Here is a 13,925-nt window from a genome sequence, read left to right as displayed (position 1 = left end):
GCACTGTTCCTCCCACTGGCACCAATGGTGGGGCACTATTCCTCTCACTAACACCAAAGATGGGGGTGGAACACTATTCCTCCCACTGACACCAACTATAGGGCACAATTTCTCCCACTGATGCCAACTATGGGGCACTGTTCCTCTTACTAACACCAACAATATGGCACTAATCCCCCCCACTGACACCAGCGACGGCTCACTAATAATTCCCCTATTTCTAAAGATAGGACAGTGTTTTTTTTCGAACTGATGCTGTGACATTTTCTACTTCCACTGACCACGGAACGGCCCCCTAAAATCTGAAGCACAGTATATTGGCCCTTTGTTTAGAAAGTTTCGATACCCCTGCTCTAGATGAACTGAAAAAATTTGACATGACTTTTGAAGGAATTCATAGCTAAATTTAAAGTTTGTTTTATATTTTCCCAGGACTATGCCTAAAAGACTCTTGATTGCCATATTATTGTGATGCTGTGCTTTTCTCTTGGAGTACAAAGAACCTGATTCATGGCTTTATCTACAGTTGCGCACACCTACCTTTCCTTTGCTGCTCCAGGTGGAGCTTACGCTGGGCTGCAAACACCCCATTACCTCATGTGGCAGTTCTTGGCCAATCACAAAGCACAAGTGCAGTCCCTTCCATATCTAAAAGTGCAGTCCCTTCCATATCTAAAAGTAATTGGTTACCATGGTCGGTATCCTGAGCTAAGGTTATGAGAAGCAGCATCAAAAAATAGACGTCATTTAAGAAAAGTCACATGGGCATTTTGACGTAAGCAATGCTCAGCTGGTGGCTGTCATTAAGTGTCCCTCATGCTTATTTAGGAAGCCAAACAGGAACCTCTATTTCACGTATGATACTTCCTGGTTTTTCAAGTGTTTGAACACATGTTAGAGTTAGCTAGTGGTGAGCACTGTGTGATGTTATCCTAGGCACTGGCCCATTTCCAGAAGCAGCCAATCTGACTAATTTTTTCTTCCACTGCATGCTACATAATGAAATCTATTCTTTCATTGTTGTTGGTATAGTAGATGTGTTTTTTCTCCTTGGCACTAACTTGTAAAAGTCCCTTTCGTGGACATTTTTTTTTTTTTTTTTTAACAGTATATCATGCTGGAAATGTTTGCTCGTACAGCAATGGCCATGTTACCAGTGGTGCAATGCACATGATTTATTAGAAGCAAAGTTATTGAAGATGCTTAATGAATGTAAATGATTGTGCTTACATGCCCAAAATAATTTTGGCTTGGGAAAGATCAGATAAATGAATGTGTGTCATTGGGGATTTCCAGAAAAAAAGTAAATAGTGATTAAGTGATGTGGGGTACTAATCTGATGGGCCTTGTTTATGCCTTGTTCCTTGGACATATGTTCCAGGGGAAAGTTACAATTTGCAATTTTACCTCTACATCTTTTTGCTATTAGATAGTTCAGTTTGCAGCCAGCAAAACAGCCGACTTCAAGGGTAACTTCACTTTAGTGGGGGAAAAAAATAGCAAAAAAAGAAAAAAAATATAGGGTATACAATTGTGACACAAATCATATTGTAACTGAATGTTATTAAAAAATACCTTTTCTTTTCAATTTGCAGCCGTTCTGAAAATGCAATGCAATATGGCTACCTTGAGCTGTTCTGTACACAGAATGTGTACTGACCCCCCCCCCAAAACATAATTTTCTCCTTGTGTAATTGATTTACCAATTTTCCCAGAAGTCTGCCTAAGATAAGTCAGATTTCTGGCACCCCCTGGAACAAAAATGTCATTTTTGGTGAGATACTCCCAATAAGAACATGTCTAAAGGGATGCAGACCCAGCAGATTTCCTCATTAGTGCCCTGCAACTGCCACAGCTGATTGATAATTATGACACCACTCACATTAGACCCATTTAGCACAGAGGAACAAACATGAATTTCTTCAGAATGATAAAAGGTAGAAATCTGCAACAAAGTTTGTTAAAATCTTTGTAATTTACATAGATCACCCAGATGGGAATGTTTTTTTCTCAACAAAAGTGGAGTTATGCTTTAAGGGAGTAGGCTCTCAGTGTTTGGTTGCTGGATCACAAAGTCTGAGATGAGAAGTCAGGTTGAGTCTTGTAGCTACCTTTAACATACCCATGAAGTTTGGCTTCAATTGTGTACCTGTATGACCTTAATGTACTTGTTACATGGAAAACAATGTATACTTCTTGTTTCAGTTTTATTAACCAGGCAGCAGCCAAGCAATGGGAAATTTATCATTCAGAGATAAAAATGTCTGGTGGAGAAAGAAACCAGGGCACGATGCAAAAGTATTGCAGCGGCAGCAAAAAAATACTAGTGCTTAATTATAATGTGACACATACCTAATATGTGTCACACATATTAGCCAATTAAATATAAACTGGCTAACACCATTTGGCTGAGAGATATCCTCTTTAAATTGATTAGTGCTAATCCGATTGTTGTTTGTGTCCACGCAAGAGGCAAAGCGATGTAATAAACTAATAGTGCTATTGACTTCTGTTTAGGGGATGTCCACATTGGCAGTTTTCAAGGTCAATTAACTTTTTAACAGTGATGTTTCATGTATGAGTAACTTTAAACTACCAGACAGGATTTTTAGCCAACTGATAACATTCTAAACCCTGCAGTAAAGGGCATGTGTAAAACAAAGTGTGATATTTATTGTGAAGACTTTTTGGTCATGTACAACTTGTTCTGGCTTTAACAAGGCATAGCAAGATAACCGTTGACATTTTGCCGAAACAAAATTACTACAGAGTAACTGTATTTTATAATAATATTTTCTCAGCACTGTTGATTTAGCACAGGGATATGCATACTGTGGCCCTCCAGCTGTTTCAAAACTACAAGTCCCATCATGCCTCTGCCTCTGGGTGTCAGGCTTGTGGCTGTCAGAGTCTTGCTATGCCTCATGAGGCTTGTAGTTCTGTAACATCTGGAGGGCCAGAGTTTGCACATCGCTGATTTAGCATGTTTATATGTCATATATTCTATGTTTTTATGAAGGTGTGATCATATACTTAGGATTCTGCTTGTGTCTATAATGCTTTGCATGTGCAAACTAGGAAAGGATTTGTTTGTTTCTTTGTGTCCATCCTTCTCCGTCAGCTCTAAGGCTGGCCATAGATGATGCAATTTTCTTTCCTGCAACCACAGATTGCAGGAAATAAAATTGTCTGTTTCCCTCATCAACACAGTCAGTGTTGATGAGGGAATTCCTTCCATGGAGCTATTGTGTTCTCCCAGCATTGTGCTGCTGCCCCTCATTCTCTAAGTTGGTAAGGTAGAGTCTTTTTCAACCAGGTTTCTTTAGGCTGCCTTGGCAAAGTGCCTAAAAATTGTCCAAAAAATATATACAAGTCAGCGGTCATATTAAGTCTAAGTCTGCCTTTTAGTTAAAGCCACAGGTTTTCATTGTGCCCCATTACAACCTTTCAGCTGCCGTCGTCCTAACATCCAATGACGTCATCGGTTGATAAGGTGGACATTGGGCACCTGCCTAGCATCCTTGTTTGACCCTCCTCTGCCCCTCTGAAATGGGGTGCCTTGTGATTGTGCAGAATTTTGAAGAGTGCCTTGACTGAAAAAAGGTTGAGAAACACACTGGGGTAAAGAAGCATCTTGGATCACTACTTTTCCACTGTGGAGGTCATGAATCTATCTGTGGTGTCTGAGTGTAGTCAGCAGTCCAAGGTCGGCTGAACTAAATTAGGGTTTTAGTTGATAGGCTTTTGTTCACTTCAGATGGGCTTTGTTTTTCATATAATGGCAATGCAAGCCCTGCTTGGAGCTGGTTAAATGGAGGATAGAAGGTTTTCCACTGCAGGTCAAAAGCACCTGTCAATTCATTCTAAATGATCTAAGCTTCATCTCAAACTGATACCATGGACACAAGCTCTCAGCTCAACGACACCCTAACATTTTGGCAGGAAAGATGGGCTGCCCATAATAACTTTAGTCTGTCTTTTTTTTTTCTCCCTCATATGCAACATTTGCTTGTACTTACTTGTCCATGCTTCTGGCCACTGCTGCCCTTATGGTCCAGGATTATACAAATAATTATTATAATTAGGGCTACAAGCTGCTGGCTTAACTAATTCTAATGACATATTTTATTTTGAATTCTTTAACTTTTTTGTTTATTAGGATATTGAGTCATTAATGTCCGAAGGAAACAAATCTCGAACTGTTGCTGCAACTAACATGAATGAAGAAAGCAGCCGATCACACGCTGTATTTAACATCATTGTCACCCAAACCTTGTATGACCATCAGTCTGGTGTAAGTGTATGCCACAGAATTCTTATTAGTTATTATCATTTATGTCTAAATGTATAATCTCAATGTGTTCTTTTGTATATTTTTGTATGGATCAAAGTATTTACAGCTATGCTCTATGCTACATAATGTACCATTCTGGGCTCATTCAAAGTTCGAGCTGGGTAACATATTACATCCAGTGCTTACATCTTACCATTTCTCAGAGTAAAAGGAGTGAATCTTGGGTGCTGTAGAAACAAGTAATTACTTTTTTCAATGCTGCAATGCTGCTTCGTGTTTTAGCCCATTTTCATATGATGTGGTGCTAATTAGGTGAATGCGTCACTTTATGATAAATTTTTTATTGGTATAGAATAGTGATGGCGAACCCTGGCACCCCAGATGTTTTGAAACTACATTTCCCATGATGCTCATGCACTCTGCAGTGTAGTGGAGCATCATGGGAAATGTAGTTCCAAAACATCTGGGGTGCCAAGGTTCGCCATCACTGGTTCACACAGCTGTTGCCTAAGATTCACTCTTTTTCAGATTTACTCTATGACAGTGGTTTTGATCCATTTTCAAACAAGATTCGCCTGGTAAAAAAGTGCAATAAACAAGATTCAATGTGAACATTTAATTAAACAAGATTTGCTCACACCCATTCTTCAGTGGGAACTGTGCTCTACTGTTCATTCACTTTATTACTTAGTGAATGTAAATTCATTCTAACATTTGCCCATTTTGCACCATTGCCCATTTTGCACCATATATACATTTTTTCCCCTACTTTGTAGTTCTTTAATGTACATTTTAAAGTGCTTATTGCTTTTTCATCAATAAGAGTGCTGAATTTCTGTTTTTAACCACTTGCCGACCACTAGCAGTACATATACTGCAGTAGTAGGCTCTGTCCCGCGAAACGACATACCAGTACGTTGCTTCGCTGGACCGCTAGCGGGGGTGTGTGCGTGCGCCCATTCACCACAGGAGAAGCCAATTTGCGGGTCTGGCGCCTGTGATTGCCACCAGGCACCCACAATTGCTCCCCTTGGAGACAGAACGGCGGTCTGCCATTGTAAACACGGCAGACTGCTGTTCTGTCAGTTATGAACACAGGGATCCTGTGTTTCTCTTATTTAGGAACACAGGTCTCTGTGTTCATACACCAAGCTCATCACCCCCACAGTTAGAAAGCATCCCCTAGGGATACATTTAACCCTTTGATCACCCCTGGTGTTAACCCCTTCCCTGCCAGTGTCATTAGTACAGTAACTGTGCATATTTTTAGCACTGATTACTGTATTAATGTAACTGGTCCCCCCAAAAGTGTCAAAAATGTCAGTTAGGTGTCCGATCTGTCCGCCGCAGTCCCGCTAGAAATTGCTGATCGCCACCATTACAAGTAAAAAAAATAAATAAATAAAAATGACATAAATCTTTGCCCTAGTTTGTAGACGTGATAACTTTTGCGCAAACCAATCAATATACACTTATTGCGGGGTTTTTTTACCAAAAATTTGTAGCAGAATACAAATTGGGCTAAAATGTTAAAAAAAATTGTTTTTTTTTTCTTGTTTTGTTGTCAGAATTGTCGCTCTTTTTTTGTTTATAGCGCAAAAAATAAAAATCGCACAGGTGATCAAATACCACCAAAAGAAAGCTCTATTTGTGGGGAAAAAAGGACATACATTTTATTAGGGTACAGCATCGCATGACCACGCAGTCATCCTCTCAACGTACCATTCTAGATGTTAACAGGCTTTAGATGGAATGGGTTTTAGGGGTATAGGTAAAAGAATTGTCAAAAAAAACACACAACATTAAAAAAAAAAAAAAAAAGTTAAATATTTTCCTGTCTGATAATTCCCCATAGTATCTGTTCAAGCGTTGTCAGAAGAAGGTGGAAGGAGAAGTAATCCTCCCCCCTTTCTCCTCAAACTTCACATTGTGAAATGCCCAGAGAATTCTGGGATTGAGTCCCCTGTGCATCATGGCCCCTATACTGTATGTCCAAATTTAAGCCATAATGTCTGTTTTGAACTGCTCAGTGTATATTTTACAAATGTACCCTTTGTGTCCGTGGGTTGTCATAATAGCATCAGTAAAGCTGTAGGAGTATGCCTGCAAAATTGTATAAAGTCCTAAGGCCAACTCACACTGACTTTCGCTATAATGTATGGAAAATAAATGTACTATTATAATAATAAATAATAATAATAATAATATTTCCACCCATTTAGTCGCTTTTTAACTCGTGCTGACATCTGATGACATACATTTTGACTTTCATTGATATGCATGCACAGCGTTAAGGTGTGAATAGGACACATTGGAAATTATTGTTTTTTACATGTCCTTCCGTTGTTCTGGGTTTTACAGCTGCGCTAAAATGTAGATCAAGGCACTGGTGTGACTTGGCCATTAAAATAAAGTTTAAAAGACAGCAACATTTTGGGTAGATGGTGATGGGTTTTAAATCCTGCTTGTTTACTGTCAGTTGGTGCCCATGCTAGTAGTTGTCCAAAATCCTCCAGCACAGCTGTGATGGTGTGACCCTGGCTTTGAGTGGATTTGTTTTAGGTGTTACCAGGTCTTGTTGGAGAAAAATAAAAATCAGTTTAGATATTAATACATGTATATTTACACTGAATGTTCTCATTTACTTATGTGTAGAATTCTGGAGAGCGAGTCAGTAAAGTGAGTTTGGTGGATTTGGCTGGCAGCGAGAGAGTTTCCAAAACGGGTGCTGCAGGAGAACGTCTCAAGGAAGGAAGCAACATCAACAAGTAGGAGCCTTTTTCTGTGATTTTTATATCTGTGTAGGTTTTTAATAAGCAGTTAATGCAATTCTGTGCCTCTATAAGTTCAGAAGCAAGACAAGAGTGTGGAAACACAGAATCTTTTATGGCTTACAGCTGAGTAGGAGGTGATATTTTATTATTGCAAAAATAAAAAAAAAAGTGAGAGCCTCACACTAGTAGATACTTTATATTTGCATTAGTATTTTTTTGAGTTGAAGTTTTTCAATATGGGTAAATATGCTTCACATATGATAAATGGGAATCTAATTAGCAAAATACTATGCAAAGGCTTTGAGAAGAAAGCCTTCCCGTATTTACATACAACATGCTAGTTCTTCAGCAGTGATTCCGTGAACAGGCCCAGTTTGACTATCTTGACACTAGAAGGCTCCACATAATTAAAGCTAGGTCAATACTGGTAGAATTTATTTCAAAATTTTTTGTTTAAGAACGCTTGTTCGATTTTTCTTATTGTTAATGGGGTTAAATTGACATTTGTTTTGGACAGCAGTGATAAGAAAATTCAAAGGAGTAGCACAGAATGTTTGTTTTTTTTAATGATTAATTTCTAACAGCAACTGTGGATTTTTTTTCGGAAATTACATTAATTGAAAATCATTCCAAGATTGAATGCTAAAAGCAGATGAAAATTTTAAGTACTTTAAACAGCTTTGACAAGAACACAACCCAGCCATGAGGATGCCACCCGTCTTTTCATTCTGTTTCCTAAATCTTAATGTTACCTCTCCCAGTGTGACTGTTGTTGCTTTAGGGGTTAGGTCAGCTTAATGACAAATTTAGGTGGGTACACTAGTCACATAAAAAATGTATTCAATAATTTTTTATACATGTTTTTATATTTCTACCTGGTGTTCAGCTTTAATTATACATTTTAATGGATTAGTAGATTTCATCTGTAAGTGTAAACTTAATATGACATTTTCTATTTAATTTTTCCTGACAAAGACCGTAACCTGAAATAATCCCACCTTCTTGGTTTAGTGTGTCATAGACAACTCATGTCAAATGGGAAAATTACTGGAAAATTAATTTCTAAAGTCTAATGTGGGTTTCAGATCTTCATTCCTGATAACATACCTAATCCTGTAGGTGGGATCTCAGGGTGTTGTCAAGGAAGATTCTGACATTCTAATTCCATAATTCTGCATAGCATTAGATATATCTGTATTTTAACATATGTGCATCTGTCCACCCAGGTCACTAACAACTTTGGGTTTGGTTATATCTTCTTTGGCCGATCAAGCTGCAGGGAAAGGGAAGAACAAATTTGTGCCTTACAGAGATTCTGTGCTAACATGGCTTCTTAAGGTAATAACACAAGTTCCAATATATATTCCTACATTGTGGATCACATATTCTTGAAAAAGATTGTGTCACTCCTTTAATCATACAAACATTTTACACCTTGGTGGTATAGGATAATTACAGTCATGGCCAAAAATATTGGCACCCCTGCATTGCTGTCAGATAATGCACCACGTCACCCAGAAAATTGTTGCAGTTACAGATGTTTAGGCATTATTAGGTTTATTTCTTTTGTTAGTATTGGTATGACATAAAATAGTACAGAAACAAAAAGCAAAACTCCCAAAATGGACTGTACAAAATTATTATCATTTTCTAAAAATTGTAAGAAATAATTGCATTCCAAGTTTGTGATGATCCTGTAATTTGTATTTAAACGCACCTGTATCGCAAATAAAGAAATCACACCGGCAATCAGTTAAAATGGTTAAAAATGAATTCAATCTTTCTGTTGTGTGTCTCTGTGTGCCACACGGTGCATGGAGAAGAGAAAGAGCAGCAAAGAATTGTCTGAGGATTTGAGAACTTGTGGAAAAGCATGGACAATCTCAAGGTTACAAGTCCATCTCCAGGGATTCTAATGTTCTTGTGTTCACTGTGCATTACATTGTCAAGATGTGTCCATGGCACTGTAGCTATTTTCCCTGGACGTGGACGAAAGAGAAAAATGTATCAGAGTTTTCGAAAACTTACCTGAGGAAGCCAAAAATCTTTTTGGGAGAATGTGCTGTGGACAGAGGAAGCAAAATTATGGCTTTTTGGTAAAGCCCATCATTCTACTGTTTTCATAAAAAGAAATGAGGCCTTTAAAAAAAAAAATAATAATACAGTCCCTACAGTCAAACATTCACTGATGTTTTAGGGCTGCTTTTCTGCTTTAGGCACAGGATGTCTTGACTTTGCATGGCATTATGACATCTAAAGACTAACCAAGAATTTAAGAATTCTGGGGTGCAATGTAGGTCCCAGTGTCAGAAAATTGGGTCTCCATCAGAGTTCATGGGTCTTACAGTAGGACAATGACCCAACGCACACGCCAAAAAGCACCCTGAAATGGTTCAAGACGAAGCGCTGGGGAGTACTGAACTGGCCAGCAATGTGTCAAGATCTAAATCCCATAGAGCACCTGTGGAGAGATCTCAAAACAGCAGTTGGGAAAAGGAACCCTTCCAATCTGAGCAACCTGGAGCAGTTGGCGAATTAAGGGTGGGCCACAATTCCAGGAGAGAGGAATAAGAAACTCGTTGATGGATACAGGAAGTGATTGATTTCAGTTATTTTTTCCAAGGTGTGTGCTACCAAATATTAAATCAAGTGTGGCAATAATTTTGTCCAGTTCATTTTTTGAGTTTTACGTGGAATGTGTCAGATTTGGCTTTTTGTTTCTACACTTTTTTGTGTCAAACCAATACAAACAAAAGAAATAAACACGAGAATGCCTAAACATTTGTAATTGCAACAATTTTCTGGGCGAAGTAGTGTATTATCTGACAAAAATGCAGGGGTGCCAATAGTTTTGGTCATGACTGTATGTTTTAGAACAGTTGAAATGTTACTTCTCAAAACCTTATGGGTATTTTCTGCAAAACCTCTTTCCTAAGCTATACTTTGACTAACTTATTAAAGTGGAAGTCCACCCTAACACTAAAGTCTCTAAATCCACAGGCATCCACAATCCAAGACTAACCTATCTAGCCCTGTAAAGAAGAAATCACTATGCATACCTTTTTTGAAGCTGCTCTGGTCTGGTCTCCACCAGCGGAAGCTCTGCAGAGGAGACAGCCGACAACGGCTGGGAAATGAATGGGAAGTGACATCATCCATAGAGTTCCTATGGGGCTTCCATTGTCGGCTGCCTTTTCTGCACCCACCTCTTTAGCGAAGCCGCCACTGACAGCTCAGCGTGAGGCCAGACCAGAACGCCTTCAAAAAAGATATGTATTGCGATTTCTTCTTTACAGGGCTAGATAGGTTAGCCAAATGCGCCGTTGCTGTGTCTCAGGCAATCAGGAGGAGGAATCTCGGACAGTTGAGACACTCGTGGACATCGCTGGACAGAGAGGGACCTCAGGTAAGTGTTAGGGGGGCTGCTGCACATAGAAGGCTTTTTATCTTACTGCATAGAATGCAGTAAGATAAAAAAAAAACTTCTGACTTTACAGCCCCTTTAATACAATGCTGTCTTTTTGAACCATGTAATGGATTGGATTTACAACCATTCTGACAAACAAATCACAGAATTCAAATATGACCTCTATGAATTGCTGTCACCTCTGTGGATCCACTCCTCATGGTGTCCTCACTACAAAGCCTTTCTCTACAGCTGGAATTCTAAAAAAGGTGGGATGCTGTGTAAAATCTGCATAAAAACAGAATGCAATGATTTGCAAATTTGATAAACCTATGTTTTATTCACAATAGAAAAAAGAAAACATAATGTTTAAATGCCCTTTTTATAACCAATCATGTTACTGACCTGTTGCCAATTAACCTGATTGGCTGCAAAATGTTATTCCAGTTCTTTTTTGTTAGTACCACTTACTTTGCCAGCTTTATGTTGCCCTGTCCAAACTTTTTTGAGACATGTTGCTGCCATCAATTTCAAAATGTCCTTATTTTTTTCTTAAAATGTTAAATTTTCTCAGTTTTAACATTTGATTTGTTTTCTATTTTCTGTTGTGAACAAAATATGGGTTTATGAGATTTTGAAATCATTGCATTCTGTTTTTATGTAGATTATGCACAGCGTCCCAACTTTTTTTTAAATTGGGGTTGTATTTATCTTTGCCTCCCCTAACAATCTGGAACAATTTTGTAATACCTAAGACTGCTTTTCAAAGACTAGGCACCCTTTCTTCTTTATTTGACAGTCTGACCTTTGGTCCAGGGGTGGGTACATCCACCATAACTGACTTTTCCAAAAGATTCTGGTCCTAATCTAAATGTACCATCGCATTCTACACTATGGTTTTAGACTGCAAAGATTGAAATCCACAATTACCCAGTCTAACGTGTGAAGACCGTTATGGAGTTTCCTTGGTGTACATAAACCACAAACCAAACTCCCATCCTCATCGAACCTTCCCCTTTAGAAACATTCCTCTTACACAGGATTTCAATGCTCTCTGCTGTCGTGTGCAGGAAGGTGGGGGTGGACTTCTGGGAAAATACCTGACTATATGACAAGGTGGGAGGACTACGTTGAAAGGTGCCAGGATGTTTAGGGTTATATGGAAAGAAAAAGTCAGTGTGACTAAACATCACTGCCAGGACTACCCATCTACCCACAATCACAGTGGTCACTGGTGTTCTTCTCCACCTTATCCATGCTAGGTGGCAGAGCAGCTCAACGTTGCGTGCTTCGATGGTACAGGCAGTCTGGCTACCTGTGAGGCCCAGCCACCCATTCATTTTAGTTTGGCCACTTTTAGCAGTGTTAGGATGGGGTTAGGTGATTATGATTTATGGAAATGGGTTGCCAAGGGGTACACAAGTGGAAAGGAAGCTGGGAACTGCTGCTTTATGGTATTTAACTCCATTAGAACTAAACCACATATATCCATCAATTTGCTCTATTGCCTTCTAGCCACCAGAGTGGCAGTTTCTGGACAGTTCCACCCACTGGGATTAGAAGAATGGCCACAAATTCTGAGTGAGATCTTTGTACTGAGGACCCTGGTGGCATATGACCAATACAGTTATCCCTAGGACCTTGGGATATGGTCCTGCTTGTTGGCCAACAGAGATTTTCCTACATTTAGATGTTGAACCCAACAATAATCCTCAACACCCTGAAAATAATGGAAGGTTTGATCATTTTGCTTCCAAAATCATCAAGCCTTCAGGTTTAATGCCGGCCTATCCTAACTCAGATTTTTCTGTTTCGTACATCATACCTAAAATATATGTACCCAAATATGTGTTCAGGGAATGTCCATTCTCCTTCATTTACCATGAACAATAAATCCATTCTCTGTTCTATTACTGTTCTATGTTGGATTGTTAGTACATTTTTGTTTACATTCAATAAAATGAATGTTTGTAATATTTAGGACAAATTGCCAGACACAATAGCCTGGACATAGAGTTTCCTAAAGTATACTAAGTATACTCTTGCAGTTTTAATACTCTATTCAGTGTCTTCCATAGACAAACATCTGTTTGTCAAATGTAAATGTACTAATTTATTTTTCCCTTTTTCCCTAATTGCAACATGTACTATTGCAATGACTTTGTATTCCCATTTTCTTAAAATCCAAAACTAAAAAAAAAAAACAAACTGAAAAGAATTGTAATATTGCAAGTTAACAAAAACAACACGTATAGTGGAGAGGCTGCACACCCCAATATGTCATGAGAAAAAAAAGAAGAGACCCCCCACCAGGGTTTTTTTTAGCAGCAATCACAAATATAACTATAAATGTGTAAAAAATATTAATCTTTATAAGAAAATGTATTATATAAAAACTTTGTAAATACAAAAGTGTAAAATATGAGCTCTGGTTACAAAGGCTTAATTATGACACATTGCTACAAGCAAAGGACAGTGACACAAGATCCTCACATCCAAAACAGGAGAACTCTGACGCGTTTTGACCTCTATTGTAAGGCCTTTGGAACCAGAGCTCATATTTTACACCTTTGTATTTACAAAGTTTTTATATAATACATTTTTCTAATAAAGATTAATAATTTTTACACATCTATAGTTATATTTATAATTGCTGATGCTAAAAAAAAAAACCCTGGGGGTCTCTGCTCCTTTTTTTTCTCGTAATATTGCAAGTTTACTTTTTACTTTCTGTTATTTATGGATTATATGTTATTCATGGATTATGAGCGATAGGTGATGTTTTTGTCAGATCAGTATATATGCATTCACCTCCGTACCGGAGTTCTGATTTACCTGGGAAAATAATACCAATTGGAGTTTGTTTTGGTTGTGTGATGACAATATGAAAACTACACACAAGGAATTGATAACATGTTAATGACAATGATAACAAATAATATTCTTTACTCATCAAAAACACTGTTTACATACCAGTTTCTCCCTGTGTGTCATTGGGCTTGCTTCCTATTTTTCGTATCACCAACTGTTATATAACGTTATATATACGTAACAGAACGGAACAGAGTCAGAGATGGAAAATTGTGTCACTGTGTAGAAGCCAAAAATAATGTGTAATAATTGTGTCATCCAATAGCATACATGCAGGGCATTCAATACTCTTATTTCAGCTGTCTGTTCATTCTTAGTTGGCTGTCTTCGAGTTCATGTTCATATAATGTAGAATTTAGAAGCCAGTAATGAGTTCAAACTAGAGTCTGGTCCATATACACTTACGGCATTAAATGATTGTTTACTGGTAAATTTCTATTTTGTACAGTAGGATGACATGCATCACATGTGCTTTATGTTTGTATCAAGCTAAGTAACATTTAAGGACATTTTTAAAATACCACTTTTTGAGGTTGGTTTAATTTAGATTTTGCTAAATGTTGCTATTGTTGATTGTTCA

At 38.1% G+C, this 13,925-nt stretch overlaps 1 protein-coding gene across 5 annotated transcripts in view; it reads left to right on the top strand.

Annotated features, from left to right (window-relative positions):
• The window catches only part of KIF13A (kinesin family member 13A), a 298,880-nt gene that overhangs the window by 177,786 nt on the left and 107,169 nt on the right, over window positions 1-13,925 (top strand). For all 5 annotated transcript variants that reach the window (XM_082258194.1, XM_082258191.1, XM_082258190.1 and 2 more), the window contains exons 8-10: window positions 4,160-4,294; window positions 6,950-7,062; window positions 8,295-8,406. In XM_082258194.1, the coding sequence (XP_082114320.1) occupies window positions 4,160-4,294; window positions 6,950-7,062; window positions 8,295-8,406 (360 nt within the window). The remainder of the gene's footprint in view (window positions 1-4,159; window positions 4,295-6,949; window positions 7,063-8,294; window positions 8,407-13,925) is intronic.

The sequence above is a fragment of the Pelophylax lessonae genome, assembly GCF_965119305.1.
Source record: "Pelophylax lessonae genome assembly, chromosome: 5".
Taxonomy (NCBI): Eukaryota; Metazoa; Chordata; class Amphibia; order Anura; family Ranidae; genus Pelophylax; species Pelophylax lessonae.
This window is presented reverse-complemented; position numbering and strand designations above follow the sequence as displayed.